General features: G+C 46.8%; 1 protein-coding gene across 3 annotated transcripts; it reads left to right on the top strand.

The window, feature by feature from the left end:
- The first annotated feature begins 2,590 nt into the window (after positions 1 to 2,590).
- Positions 2,591 to 13,227, top strand: mturn (maturin, neural progenitor differentiation regulator homolog (Xenopus)). 3 transcript variants are annotated; one of them, XM_023817748.2, is made up of 5 exons: positions 2,591 to 2,834; positions 3,164 to 3,329; positions 4,735 to 5,008; positions 8,997 to 9,119; positions 9,896 to 13,227. In XM_023817748.2, the coding sequence occupies exons 3-5, from the start codon at positions 4,838 to 4,840 to the stop codon at positions 10,001 to 10,003; spliced, it is 402 nt and encodes a 133-aa protein (XP_023673516.1). In that variant the 5' UTR covers positions 2,591 to 2,834; positions 3,164 to 3,329; positions 4,735 to 4,837; the 3' UTR covers positions 10,004 to 13,227. The 3 variants fall into 3 exon arrangements, with proteins under 3 accessions (XP_023673516.1, XP_023673515.1, XP_023673517.1); XM_023817747.2 differs by having other exon boundaries at positions 2,591 to 3,329; XM_023817749.2 differs by lacking the exon at positions 2,591 to 2,834 and having other exon boundaries at positions 3,315 to 3,411.
- The last annotated feature ends 1,449 nt before the right edge of the window (positions 13,228 to 14,676 follow it).

Below are 14,676 nucleotides of genomic sequence, written 5' to 3'. Positions count from 1 at the left end.
ACATATTAGATAGCTAAATGTTTGCGGGGACGCTCCATTCATTTCTATAGGCATAACTCTAATCCCAACTATGACAAACCATAACCCCTTCCCAGCCCTATCGGTCCCCACAGGGTGACATTTACATGAAATGGGGACTCATTTCAGTTGTCAGGGCCCACAGCTAAATCTGAAACATCCTATGAAGTAATTTATTGTGCTGTTAAAAAAGTGTTCTTAGTCAAACAATGAAGACTTAAAATGGAACAAACACTACACCAGTGAGTCAAAATGACTGGTTTGTTCCGGTGAAGCCCCATGATTAGTTACTGTTGGCAACGACAAAAAAAATCAAAAAGAACAGCACACAGGATGACATGGCAGCTCACATTTAGGCGTTGAGGGTTCGAATCCCACCCCTGCTGCTTGTGAAGTTTGCATGTTCCCTGTGTCATGCAGAAGGCAGAAGTCCTCTGGCTAAATACAAACACATGCAGTTGAGTGAATTGGACTATTACAGGTATTAATTCCCTTATGATTCTTGGTGTGGGCTCCAAGCTCTCAATGACCCTAAAACCACCAAAGACCCTTGCACACCAGTCACGAGGTTTTTCATTTCGAATATTTAAAGTTTACAATTGAGTCTTTCAACACAGACTCTTCAGATCTATATTAGGTGTGTATTAATTAAGCTCACTTAGCTTTCAATAGTGTTATAAAACCAAAGGGTGCAACGCTGGAGGGCACAATAATCCGGCAACGCGACTATTACCAAACCCAAGTTTATGAGAATTTCAGTAATCCTTAGATCGGGGACCCAGCGTGTTTGCTGACCGTCAGCCTTGCTAAATGTCCCGTTCGTCAAATCGTGCCCCATAATCAAGGATTTAATGTTGTCGTAACTTTAACTCCACGGACGCTTTTTAGTTCCGCCTGACTTGGCGGCTGCCCTGCTTTTCCAGACGTTCGCGTGTGATATGGGCGAGTCCCTCAAGCGGAAATGCAGGGTGATGCCCAAGCCTGATTTAGGGGCTGTCAGGGAGATAAGAGAACTCCTTTGTTTTCACGGGCAGAGAGATTTCAATTATTCTACTCTCAAGTCGAGCGAATAACGGCGATTATGTAACGCCATCGTCTCGCAGCCCTCTGGGGAGAGCTGCGACTCACGAAGGTTCATTCGCGGTCAAACAGCGAGAGGGGACAGCGGGGAACAGCGGTAATGTGGTGTGGCACCGTAATGAATCAGGCTTTATTTCCAGACAGGAATTTTACAGAAGATTACTTCCGAGTTAGACTGCAAGATCAGAAGAATCCTCCGGTTCGGCGGTGATGGGTGTGGTTCAGCTGAAATGGAAGTAATAATTTAGCATAGTATACTTGACAGATAAAAAGCATGTGTGCGATTTACATTTAGAACACAGAAGTCTCACTTGGACTGCTCATGTATACGGAAAGTGCATGCAGCTGTTTGTCGGACCATCCCACAGGAAGTGGAGTCACCAGTGCCCCCACCCCTCTTTGGGAGTGGACCCCACCCTGCTGGGCCAAAACGCAGAAGTCATGGCCAGAATTCATTCCTGTAGGTTTTTGGTTCAATTCCCCAAAGCCAAGAGTCCTACATGGGTTCGGGCACCTGACGGGTAATCCCCAGGTTATTATGGACCGGGTGAAAAATATCTAATTTACGGGTACGGGTGCGGGCGGAAATGATTAGGCTTCTAGTGGACCATGCACGGTCCTAAATGGCAAATATGTACTTAAAAAGACGTCGGGTACAATTTTATGTGCATTTTTTGAAAACGTAAAGCACCCGTACCCATGAATAAAGTACAAGGGTGTGTGATGGGGGGGGGGGGGGGTTGTTATTTGTAAGTTGTGCTGCAATTGCTAAATCCCAAATAGATGTTTCTTTCCTCCATAATTCAGTTAAAACTTTGCATGAGCACCAGTTAATGAAAAATATCCTCCTCTAGATTATTTGGAATTACAGGATTTTCCCCTGTAAGCTTTTTTCTGTTGTTCTTCATCATTATAATATGATGTAAATGGGCATAGGGCACAGGGTGGGGGCTGGGAACAGCTCTTCAGTGGAGGACTGTCCACTTCCCTACCACTGGATGGGCAGGTCCACACCATGGACTGGAAGTCTGGCATCGAGGGAACAAGCAAAAGAGAGAGAGAGACAGGAAGAAGGAGAAAAGGGAGAAGGGACCTCCAGGATGCCGGGTCACTATGGGCTGTGACCCAGCATTGGGCATCATCTGATCAGGAAGATGTCTGTTACAAGAACTGGGAGGAAGCGCACAGCTAGTTTGTTTTTGTGTATCTGACGGAAGAGGGAGTGGCCTGGCAGTCTGTTTTATCTTTAGATGCCTGTGGAGGAAAGCATGTTACATTGCACCATGGGATGCCTGTCCTGATTACTTTGTTTGCTCTCCCCGATGGTGGTACGGTTGCCGAGCAGCGGTGCTGTCTAGCAGCGGCCAGGGTTGTGGATGGTTGCCATGGAGTACTGCCATACCACAGATGTAAAAAAAAAGTCTCTTTACTGGAAACCTCTTTCCTTTAACTTCCTGGGATGACCCTCAGAGCTCCGAGACCCTGACAGGATAGTAATAAATTAGATTACAGGAAACTCTCACGAAAAGGTCAATGCTGCCCCTTGTGGTGTAGAGTATAAAACGTAACGATCCAACTAGACCATCACCAGAAGGCTAGAGGAGAAGCAATTCTTTTGAAATTAATGTCCGACCTTTAAAAACTAGAAAACAAACATGAAGGACGTTTTTGTTTTTATTTAAATGCAATGAAAAATGTGACTATTCAGAAATGATGAACGCATCCTCCCTGATGAGGTCTGAGAATCTCTGTGAAACAACACAATACCAGCTGTGGTTACTAAGATCCTTTATTTAAAAGTGTATAAATTATATGTTCATAGCAATTACGGATTTTTATTGCAGCCATGACAAAACGTACTCTGTTCTGGGAAACATTGTCGTACGTAGGAATATGACGTAACTCAGCTGAAACAGAAGTTTGAAAAACGCGTTCTTTCAACAACTCCTGTTCAAAATGAGAACGTTTTTGCTATTTTGTCTGCTTCGCTGGTTTATTTGAGTAACATCAGTTCCTTTTTGAAAACCAGTAAGGAAACCCCTCCCCTGCTGCATTCTCGTGACAGGCCGGGAAAAAGTCCAGTTCGGAGAGGAATGAACATTGCCAGATGTTCAAGCAAGATCTTTGGGGGTTCTGAAGATGCCTGCCCGCAAACATGTCAGACGTTCACGTGAAACGCTGCGCGAGACGATGATATCACCTGAATAACGCCCTCTGTCAGGTTTCTGGCGGTAAGTGAAGCCCGAAGGTCGGGAATGCTTGTAACACACAGCCTACCCAACGAGGAGCATGCACGAGCTTCTACTGCTTAAAGTAAGCCCCTTTATCACAAGCAACTTTTTTTGCTGACTTATATGAAGTTTAACCTGGGGGGTTTGGGCAGGGATAATGTAAAGCGCTTTCAGACAATGTAACGTGAAAACGTGCCATACAAATAAAATTGAATTGAATTTAACCTAGATTTATGGTCATCAAAGGTTGAAAGTGAAACTCTTTTTAAAAAATATATTATTATTATTGATTTTGGTTTTCAAACATCTGATCCTACTGTCCAGCATCTCCAAACTTGTAGGCTCCTGTTCGGCGCAGTAATTGGTTGTTGGAGAGCAGATGGGGCTGCTTGCATCCTGGTTTATTCCGGATGTTCAAATAAGCAGCGTCCTTATTGCTCAATAAAAATGACACAAGGGGCGACTCTCACCGCAGAAAAATTCTGCCTTGATCCATTTGCCATTTTCATTTTTTTTCCTCAGCTGGAATGACGAAATTTGCTCTGGTTTTCTATCCAGCCGTAGACGTGACATAACAGCTTCAAGAGACTTTTAAATAACGGGTCCCGTCTGCATGCATCAGAAGACAACCTTCGTCCTGCTGTAATTAAACAAAAGCTAAGCAGAAATATTTGCGAGCCAAATTTGCATGGGAAATTTCACACGTATTTTAGAAGTATATTAAATCACATTTTATTTTTTGTAGCACCATCCCGCATGCTATATATGTCTATGGGGATTTCTTTAAACTAGTTACAAATTCAATTAAAAATGAATCAAACCTACACAGCAATATGTTGTGTACCCTATGCAGGCCTATAGGCATGTAATATAGCCTAAATGCATACTGTATAATTTATTGGGACAGCACGTTGGTTCAGTGGATGCAAATGTGTGATATTCACAAGGGTGAGGGTTTGAAACGTGTGTGTTTCAAGTTGCACCAAAAATGTACGAGTTCGAATATTTAATAGAAGTGTAATTCGCTTACAATTTCTAACGCATTTCCATCCATATTTCTCGGAAGATTGGGTCTTTTACTGCTTATAAAATCTCTTCCTTCGCGTTTGCCGGTGTCCATTGCGAGCGAGAGCGACGGCCGCCACCGGCCGATCCGTACGCTCCGCCGCTTCCCATTGGTCGGCGCTTTCTGCATGTCGTCATCGTACCGGCAGAGGGACCTGACGTCACCGCTGGCCGTGCCCCTGTGTGTGACAGCCCGATCCCCGGCGCGGCGCATCCTTTCCTCTTCCTCGCGGACGGAGCTGGACGGGAGCAACACGCCGTATACAGATGAACGTGAGACATTGACGGCCGCTCGCTGTTCTTTTTTTTTTTCTCATGCATGATGCTGACGGATTGCTAGGAGCCCGGGGGAGCGCCGTCAGCCGTTCGTGCATCGATCATCACTGAGCGAGGAGGATAAGTCTCGGTGCGGCCACCCAGGTGAGCGAAACAGCTGGCCAAGGATGGAGTTCAAGCAGCTGGTTGACACGGCGGAGAAGTGGTGCGCGGGCAACCCCTTCGATCTCATATTCGCGGAAGAGTTCGACGAGAGACGCCTGGATTTCTATGCCGAACCGGGAATCTCCTTCTATGTCCTTTGCCCGGATAATGTGAATGGCGGCGCCGACAATTTTGTGAGTATGACACAACGTAATGCGAGAGGGACTGCTTGTGCGTCGTTCTAAGGGCTCTGTTGATGTCCCCTGGGTTAGGATCCCACTCAAATGGATCCGATATGGTTCGCGATCAGATGCATTGGTGTGCGGCGAATGCAATGATGTCATGCGCTGAGTAACCGCAGTTTGGTGCACCCAGACTAGGTTGCAATTTCTTTAAGGTTGCTCCATGTAATTCCGTATTCCGTGTTAAATCAGGACTAAAAACTAGGTGGGGAAAAGCAGTATATGTAAGGATTAACGGTAATATTTACCTTGATTGCGGGGCTTTTTGGACGTTTGTTATCTTTTCCTCCAACGCCACAGGATGAAACGGGAGGGCGTGGGAGACCGATGCTTGCTGTGGGATCCATTTTCTGACTATCTGGCCTAGACGAAGATAATCTATTACATCGGCACTAGAGTCCGAACGGCAATGCAGTTAATAGGTGTTTCAGCCTGGGATACGCTGGGGTGCTTTTGCTGAATTCCAGTAGCCATCGCGGGTCCTTATTGCTCACAGTCCCGGTTTAAGTCATGAAGTCTATGACGGCTGCACGTTTACCAGCCCCCCTGCTAACTGACCCTGTGCGTAGCAAGATGCCGGCATCTCTGTTCTCTGCAATGGAGTCATTTAAATGTACGATAACTATTAGATATATAAATATACAGTGAATGCGTCTGTAGAAGCCTGCATGCACTATAATAGCTAAAAACATGGACATGAAAGTTGTTGGATCCAGTCTCAGGAAGGGTCATTCTGTTATACCTTTGGCTTAAATGTATACTCTGAATTTACCCCAGTGAGTGAAAACATATCAGTTCCATGGGAGCCTTTTCTGAGTGCAGTGGCCAATCGTAAGGCACCCTCACGCCACACAGGACACACACTTCACTAAGCCCCCCCCCCCACACACACACACAATATGGTCTTCCTTAGTTATGGTGACATGTGCACATACTCCCCTCTCTCCCCCAACGACCCCACCCTTTTCACACTAGCCTGCTACCCCCCATCCCCACCAGAGGCAGGCATAGCTCACTGGCACCAACAACCTGGATGAAGCTGTGATCTGCTGACAGTCTGGGAATAATTCCCAGCCCCAACCCCCCCACCCCAGTGGAGCAATGCCGAATTATTTCCACTGCTGGGGACTCCGGAGAAGTGGCAGTCCTGATTAGAACCGTGAGCCGAGCAGGTGCACAGGGAACGCTGCTCGATCTGGGGGCCCTTGGAAAGCCAGGAGCAGAGAGATTACCTGGCCTTGTGAAATGACCACCCCCCCCCCCCCCCCCGACAATGTCCCTGCACGCTGATTCGCACAGTCCACCTCCATCACCCTGGCCCACCGCTACGTCCAGAAATAACTCACAGCACGAGCTCCAGTTACGGCCCTGGATCGATACTAAATTATTACAGGGTAGTTTGAAAGCGGGTGGGGGGGTAAGTGTCCAGCAGAATAAGATGGGGATGTCGATGATGGAGTATCACCCCACTAGCTATGCAGATTGGCATCATTTTTAAAGCTCTGCGGATGGCAATGGACGTCAAATCCAGAATATCCTAAATGCCTGAGCTCTTGATCCGTCAAACAGGGTCTGGAGAGCAGGTAATTGGAAGCAAAGGCCCCCTTCTTCCGCAGTCCACGATTTGATGGGACTGATTTGAAAAACTGTGCCTGTCGGGTCAGGAGGACCAGGCTGCTCTTAATTGTACATGTACATGGAATCAGGCATGGAACACAGTGCAGGTTACATGGTACAGTGCAGGGAGCAAGCTGACATGGAACACACTGCAGGTTACATGGTACAGTGCAGGAGTGCAGGGTGCATACAGACATGGGACACACTGCAGGTTACATGGTACAGTGCAGGAGTGCAGGGTGCATACAGACATGGGACACACTGCAGGTCACATGGTACAGTGCAGGGAGCAAGCTGACATGGGGCACACTGCAGGTTACATGGTACAGTGCAGGGTGCATAGAGACATGGGACACACTGCAGGTCACATGGTACAGTGCAGGGGGCAAGCTGACATGGGACACACTGCAGGTTACATGGTACAGTGCAGGAGTGCAGGGTGCATACAGACATGGGACACACTGCAGGTCACATGGTACAGTGCAGGGGGCAAGCTGACATGGGACACACTGCAGGTTACATGGTACAGTGCAGGAGTGCAGGGTGCATACAGACATGGGACACACTGCAGGTCACATGGTACAGTGCAAGAGTGCAGGGGGCAAGCTGACATGGGATACAGTGCAGGTTACATGGTACAGTGCAGGAGCGCAGGGGGCATGCTGACATGGGACACAGTGCAGGTTACATGGTACAGTGCAGGAGCGCAGGGGGCATGCTGACATGGGACACAGTGCAGGTTACATGGTACAGTGCAGTAGTGCAGGGGGCATGCTGACATGGGACACAGTGCAGGTTACATGGTACAGTGCAGGAGTGCAGGGGGCATGCTGACATGGGACACAGTGCAGGTTACATGGTACAGTGCAGGAGTGCAGGGGGCATGCTGACATGGGACACAGTGCAGGTTACATGGTACAGTGCAGGAGTGCAGGGGGCATGCTGATTGGAGGATCAGAGTATCTTTCACGGCAGGCAGCCTGCAGCCACCCAAGCAGCCCATGGGGGGCCTATAGTGGCCAGCAGGGATATCTGTCGGATTTTAAACACCCAAAGGGATTTGTTTTGTGTCTGTGTGGCTCAGAAATCCAAATCCGTGTAGCAGCTCATCGGAATTATGTTTCTCTGCTGGAGACAGGCAACCCGCCCTGAAATGTGCTGTGGTGCTGGAATGAAACACAAACCATCAAAACCAGTGGCTCGAGAAGCAAAACTTGCGACTGGCCATCGCTGGATGAGTTCCACCTTACCCCAGTGCTGTCAGGCTAACTTTGTCATGGAATGAACTTCAGTACGAGTTTTAGTGACCATAGTGACACAACGTTTATATAAACAAAAAATCTTTTTGTTTTCAGACGGCTGTACAGCTAGTTATTTACAGAGGCGGACATTTCAGGTCCAGAAAGTAAAAGTCCAAACCAGGATTTCATTTCAACCAAACAGTTGAGTACTCTGTGACTGTGACTTTTTATACTCAACTGGTTCGTTGAAACAAAATCCTGGTTTGGATTTTTACTCCTCCGGTTAATTAGCAGCATGTTTACAATTTTGTTTATTTGATTTGTGTAGAAACCCCAGTGATTAATGAGGTCATGTGATAGCGGGTGGGGCCGCTGCATGAGGTCTCTTTGGTGAGACTGAGGGACAGCGTTGTGAATTTAAAAAAAAGTTGCTAAATAAAACAAATCTAGTGTTTTTATAATGATCTCTGTCAGCAGGATTGTACCACCTCACTGAACAGCTAGTCAAATTTAGAACAGTCAGGAAAATCACGCCGCTCCAACATCAAAACCACTGGAGATTTTCCTGCTTCGTAAGATCGAAATTCTGTATTTTCGTTTAGTAGGTCAGAAAATGTGGTACAAGGGGGGAGGTGGTGGGGGGGGGGGAGGTGTGAGCATTGTAGCACACAGACAGGAATGGTGTTGCTTTCTGGCAAACGTCGTACAGCCCTAGCCTGTTGCTCACTTTATCTGCTTCTAAAGGGTCTATTAATGGCATGAATGAATGAGCTTATTTGCTAGAGTCTGTAACATGATTAGTTGAGCACTGATAAGAATGAATTACGCTGGCATCTGAGAAGTTTCCATAAACCCTCAAAACTGTTGTATTTTGGCATGTTATTATGGCCTAACTCAGGATTTCTGATGGTCCTGCAAAGGCTGGGCTTAGACCAGATGCCTTTCATGGGGTTGATATTGTGTGTGTGTGTGTGTGTGTGTGGGGGGGGGGTGGAGGTAGTTGACACTGCGCTTTCATTGGTCAGCTGCCAGTGTCAGTCAGTGTCGTGCGCACGCTGATTGGTGCTCTTGCTCCTCCCTAGCACGTGTGGAGTGAGAGCGAGGATTGCCTGCCCTTCCTGCAGCTGGCCCAGGATTACATCTCCTCCTGTGGGAAGAAGACCCTGTTGGAGATCCTGGACAAGGTCCTCAGATCCTTCAGGCCGGTGAGTGATGTGGCCACCCATCACCCATCCAGCCCAACTCCCTTCGTCAGATTTATGACGCATGCTGACGAGGGCCATGTTGCCTGGACCATGGCAAAAATGCAGTTGTTTAGCATCTGTGCTTCTAGCCATTGGTTCAGAAACAAACGCCACAGTTAAAACAATGCAGGTCACTTACGTCTGTAAAGAAGGGGAAATAGAATCAAGTGACTAAGGCAGATTCTACAGCTCGCACTCAGATCAGAATGCATTTCTGCTTTAACTTAGTATAAATGTAATACATTAATGATCTGGGTCTGCTGCAGAAGGTTATGGGGTCAAATCCCATTTGGCAGGGTTATCGTCTGACCTTTAAGTATGGCTTTTGTTGTTGCTTTGGGCAAAAGTGTCCGCTAATTGTAGAAAGTAAAATAGAAATGTTGCAATATGTTGCCGGCTTCTTGTGTATGAGGGATTTTTTTTTTCTCCCAGAGCACTGCCTGGAGTGAACAAGCAAATCACACTGCTCGCTCTTGATGTTCTGATGTCATTTTCAGCACCTCTGAAACCACGTCCTTCTTTTCTTCTCTGTGGACATTCCTGTCAGTGTAAGCTTCATCCCAGGCTTCTAGGATGAAGCTTTTAGAGATGTTACATGCAGAGTTTAAGCTGCAGAGCTTGATGGGAGAGGAGGTGATTATGACACAGCTCAGGCAGCAGGGTGCTATCCTCCTACACCTGCGGCATCTCACCCCTTCTCCACCCCCCTCCCCCATGTGTTGGGTGTGTTCCCGCAGCTCCTGGGCTTACCGGACATGGAGGACGATGCCTTTGAGGAATATCACGCCGACGTGGAGGAGGAGCCAGAAGCTGATCACCCGCAGATGGGTGTTAGCCAGCAGTAACCATATCCGTGCAGAATGCCTCAGGCCCCGCCCCCCCATCCCCCAGACCCCCCCACTCACATCCACACCCATACAGACATAGAACAGACCCAAAGTCCCTAATATGCTCAATTCTTTGAGTTGTTCTTCACTCCATTTATATTTCACTCTGTCCTTTGCTGGGATTTCGGAGGAACAATGGATGCAGCTCCCATTATTCCCATTAACTGGTCACATGTCGTGGTACTGGCAGAGGCTGACGGATGATTGGTGCTTGTCCTGCATGTGACTCACAGATCCATTCAGCTGTTTGTTCTGGTTCTAGAACATTCAGCTCTTTGGGTGTGAACAGCTGAGCACTGGAACATGATTTTGCGGCATTCAGTTTGTCTGGCTGGGCTTGTCGAACCAAACAGCTGAAAAACACTTTGAGTTGTATTGAATGAAATAATATGTCGAGAAACTGAATAACTAAGATATTATTCAGTGGCTGCTGGCCTTTTGTTACCTGCAGAGAGATGCATGCTGGGTAATAATGGCGTCCTTCCAGTTCCCCCTCTGCATCACTTCCTGTTCTGCTTTGTAGATGTATTGCTCAGGAGCTCCTCTCCATAGTGCCATGGCTTTTCTGATGCCCTGCCACCAGGGGACCTCCCGTCTAGATTCAGGTGTCCATCTTGGGCACCCAGCCTTTGGTGCAGGTGGAGGGTAGAAGGTATTTATTTGGTCATTCAGTTAGTGATTCATCACTTTGAGGAGCCCACGCCTGGGACTTCCACCAGGGCCCCAGCGTATCTATACCGGTGGATGCTCGTCGAGCCCGGAGGTGAGCGCCGTGGCCCCCTTCAGGAAGATTCGGGAATCATCCAGCTGTGCTTCTCGCTCCGCTTTCATCTCATTTCGCCATTCTTTTCGCCATTTCATGATCAAAAACTCCAGATTCAGAGCACTTGCTATCAGAATTTTAATCAGTCTGAGAGCAGAAAACGATCAGTAGAGGTTACTGTCTTTTGACTTTGTAATGAGAGACCCGCCGGGGGTGGGGGGGGGGGAGAGGGTTGGTCCTGGTTACGTGGATCAGTGTCATGCTTCTGCACAACTTCACTGCAATAAACCCTTAGGGCTGGTTCCCACCCCCTGCGGATGCCAATGTGTCACAGCACGCCTCAGTACAAGACTGTCTGCATTCCTGGACACTCATATTTCTTGCGCCACTGTGCCTGGCCACCTTGTACTTTGATGCCAGGCCTGAGGTGGCGCTGTAGAGCAAAGTGTCTTAGGTTTATGAAGTATGACATGGATGTTATATTGAGAATCACTATTTTACTAAAATTAATCATGCATTTTATGCTTAGAGTATGCAAGGACCTGGACAGGTATATGGTGTTGGGGTTACAGTCATTTTATTTTAGTTTGCAGCCATCTGGGAGTCTTAATCCTGTAACGAGGAATCCTTGAGTCCCTCACTGAGCCTTTCTTCAGATCCACTAGCCACGGTTGTTTTCAGTCTGTCCAAAGAGGGTAGAAAAGATGTTCATATACAATCTTTAGTCTGATCTCCTTTCTGACTTCCTGCTTAACCTTTCCCCTGGCTAATTAACGATCGGGGCACACTGACATCACAGGACGAACCATCCACATTATTTCAAATGTCATCCCTCAAATGCGGTGCCTGGCTTTTCTAATAAAATGATATCACGACTGCCGCTTGCGCTGTTGCACGTCCTCAGCAGGTGGAAACCAGCCCTTGGAGTCCAGAAGCTACATAAGTGAGCCTGAAAGCTGACATGTGACCCCATCTGCAGGCTGAGAGCCTACCACTCAGCATTGGGTGTACGTGAGGAGTGAATCTCACATGTTGGCAGGTTAGTGAGTTGTGGGAATGACCAGGAAGGACAGCAGATGACATTGAGGTTAAGGATGCAGATGTAACCAAAAGGCTACCGGTAGAAGTCAGTAAAATATCCAGCTGGCTGCAATAAAACTGTAAGAAAACAAGAATAACTGCTCCACGTGTGCCGGCTGGGTCTGGTGGTTGGTCCATCTGTCTGTGATTTGGCATGGCAGAACATTCCGGTTCATGGGGGCACTGCCCTGCATCACTCTCTGTTATTCCATTCATGGGTTAACCTGCGGTTTATTGTTTTGTCAATCAATGAAATGCCCCAGGCTTCTATATTTTTGTCCTTGGTGGATATTAGGCCGTACCCCTCCCTGCATTTTCAAAAGCTCCTCCAAGGCCAGGTGACTGACACTCAAGCACCGAAGAGCTGCACCTTCATTGTTCCTCCGAATATACCTCGGGGTGAAGGACTGAGTCGCTTTGCAATAGCCGATAACAAAGAAAAACACGATTTCCAACATTCACGTGATGTCAATTTCTTTTCTTTTGACGTGCCACAGAAGAACTTCTGCGAGAGGATAACATATACGAGTTCAGCCTTAACAGATAAACCAGTTTAAAAAAAAGAAGCAGAACTTCTTCGTCAGAGTATTTTTTCTTCACTGGTCGACTTGAATGCCACCGTTCGCAGGCACGCCCTGTGGAGGCAGACAGAATCCTCCTCCTGGAGATTGCTAGGTACTCACACCATACATCAGTCAATCTTCCATACAATAAATACACTTCAGCTGCTGAGAAGATTTGAGTTCCCGGGAATGTCGCAGTGATGGCAGTGATGCCACTAGACTGTCACTTGTTATCTGGGACACCGTGTCACCTCCCTGACCTCGTCACTTGTTATCGCTTAAATCCCAGGGTCCTAACCCTAACCCCGCCCCGTTCTCCTCAGCTCAGATCGTCTTCCCTGTCACGCTCGCTGCACAGCACACCAGAGGCGCACCAGATCCGCTGAAATCCGCCACGATTTCTCTCCGAGCTGCTGCCGCTGCTACGTCTTTATTTCTCCTTGGGTTTCCAACTTTTGCCGTCGGATTTTTTCAGGAGACGCTGCCGCTCTCGAGTTAGGCGTCTCCCCGCAGCTTTTGAGAACCTGAACAGCACTAGGGCTCATCTGTGCGATTCAACCTGCGTTTGCTTCCTCAGATGTTTCTGTTTGTTCGTTTGTTTTTCCTTGTGCATTTTGTTTTCTACAACAGTGTGAATCTCAAGTTTAAAATACATGTTGGAAAAAAATGTTCGGTTTCTGTGTGTGTGTGTGTGTGTGTGTGGGTGTGTATGTGTTTTGAGAAGGACTTCCTTGCTTTGATTAGGCTGAAGCTTGAATTAAATCAGCACTGCAATCCGCATGACTTATGCCTTATTCTTGCTGCAGCTGCTCTATTTACTTTTATCATTATTTGGCCAAATTATTTCTCCATGTCCCTTCAGCAGGACTGGCCTCCTGCTAACCCCACATCCCTTTCTGGCCTGATGACACAGGCAGCTGATTGAGCCAGTGCCATGCAGAACTAATTACCCTGGACCCCAGCAGTCTCCCCTGGCCTCATCCTTTGAGTGTTCCTACAAAAATGGTATCAGTTATACAAAAGCATCAGGATTGCTATGCACATATATGCACAAATTCCCCTTTGTAGGGGATGCAGTAAATGTGTACCATGTTTTAAGTACATATATCAGATTCTTTCCGCTTTCAGGTACAATATAGCATTTTACTGGAGGGCAGTATATGTGAATGGGGGAAATGGAGTTCTGACCGTGTGGCAGGCGGATTTGCCGGCCGATGGAAGGTGGATAAACTAGTACCGTTTACCTTAAAGTAATCTGCAGTTCCTACTAAAAACAGCAGGGGTCGGCATTTCGTCTGACGAACGCAGTGCAGTTCGGAAAATCTACTGAGACCTTGGAAGTATTCAAATATTAAAAACGGAATATAAATGCAAGGCTGAGTCTTGATGTCTAATAACTGTAATCCTTAAAAAACACGTGGCACACTAAAGTATTCACAACTATACATACTAAGTAATCCATGCTGACGTTTAACTTGAAGTTGACGTTCTTATTCGCGTTTGCCCTGCCAATGTAAACCAAAAACATTCAAAAGCTGGCCTCCAATTGCAAAAAGCGGCTATCCGAAATACAAATGATTACGCATATAATACGTATGCCTATTTTTTGCGATTTGAAACCATACCAACTCTATTTTATGGTCTATATTTTACAACCTTGGTGAAGCAAACAGGATGTGGTATGTATTTGTTACATTGTGGGAAGAGAACCTAACCTATAACTCCGCGCCAATGGACAAGAACAGCCATATATGCGGTTATATTTGCAAAGTAGATAGTTGACAAATAATTAAGCAAACGCTGATGCAATAAACACAGCGCGCATTTGGGTTAAACATTACAGCAATAATGTAAGTCACTCCACTGGCTAAATCAGCATGTATTTTAAGGTAATGTATATTATAATTAACGTTCCTAATTAGGGGGATAAGGTCATTAGTTTCCCTTCCTTTATAACCCACTACTGAGAACAATAAATACGTTCAATTCAAATGCGGCGCTCCTTTGTTGTGTTAAGGCTCAGTCGGCGCTTTAATAGGCCTTATTTGTAAATGGGAAGACCATTGTGTTCCCCCTTTCCAGACCTATAGTAGGAAGCACTGGGTGGCACCTTTTAACTTTTTAAATGTAGGCCGCACATTAATAAACTACGGAAGCGTATTACTGCCACGACATAATAAGAACGACAGTAAGAATATTTTTTTATTATGTCGTGGCAGTAATAC

Source organism: Paramormyrops kingsleyae, chromosome 23, assembly GCF_048594095.1.
Source record: "Paramormyrops kingsleyae isolate MSU_618 chromosome 23, PKINGS_0.4, whole genome shotgun sequence".
Lineage (NCBI taxonomy): Eukaryota > Metazoa > Chordata > Actinopteri > Osteoglossiformes > Mormyridae > Paramormyrops > Paramormyrops kingsleyae.
The sequence above is the reverse complement of the archived record's forward strand: the minus strand, read 5'-3'. Positions and strand labels throughout refer to the sequence as shown.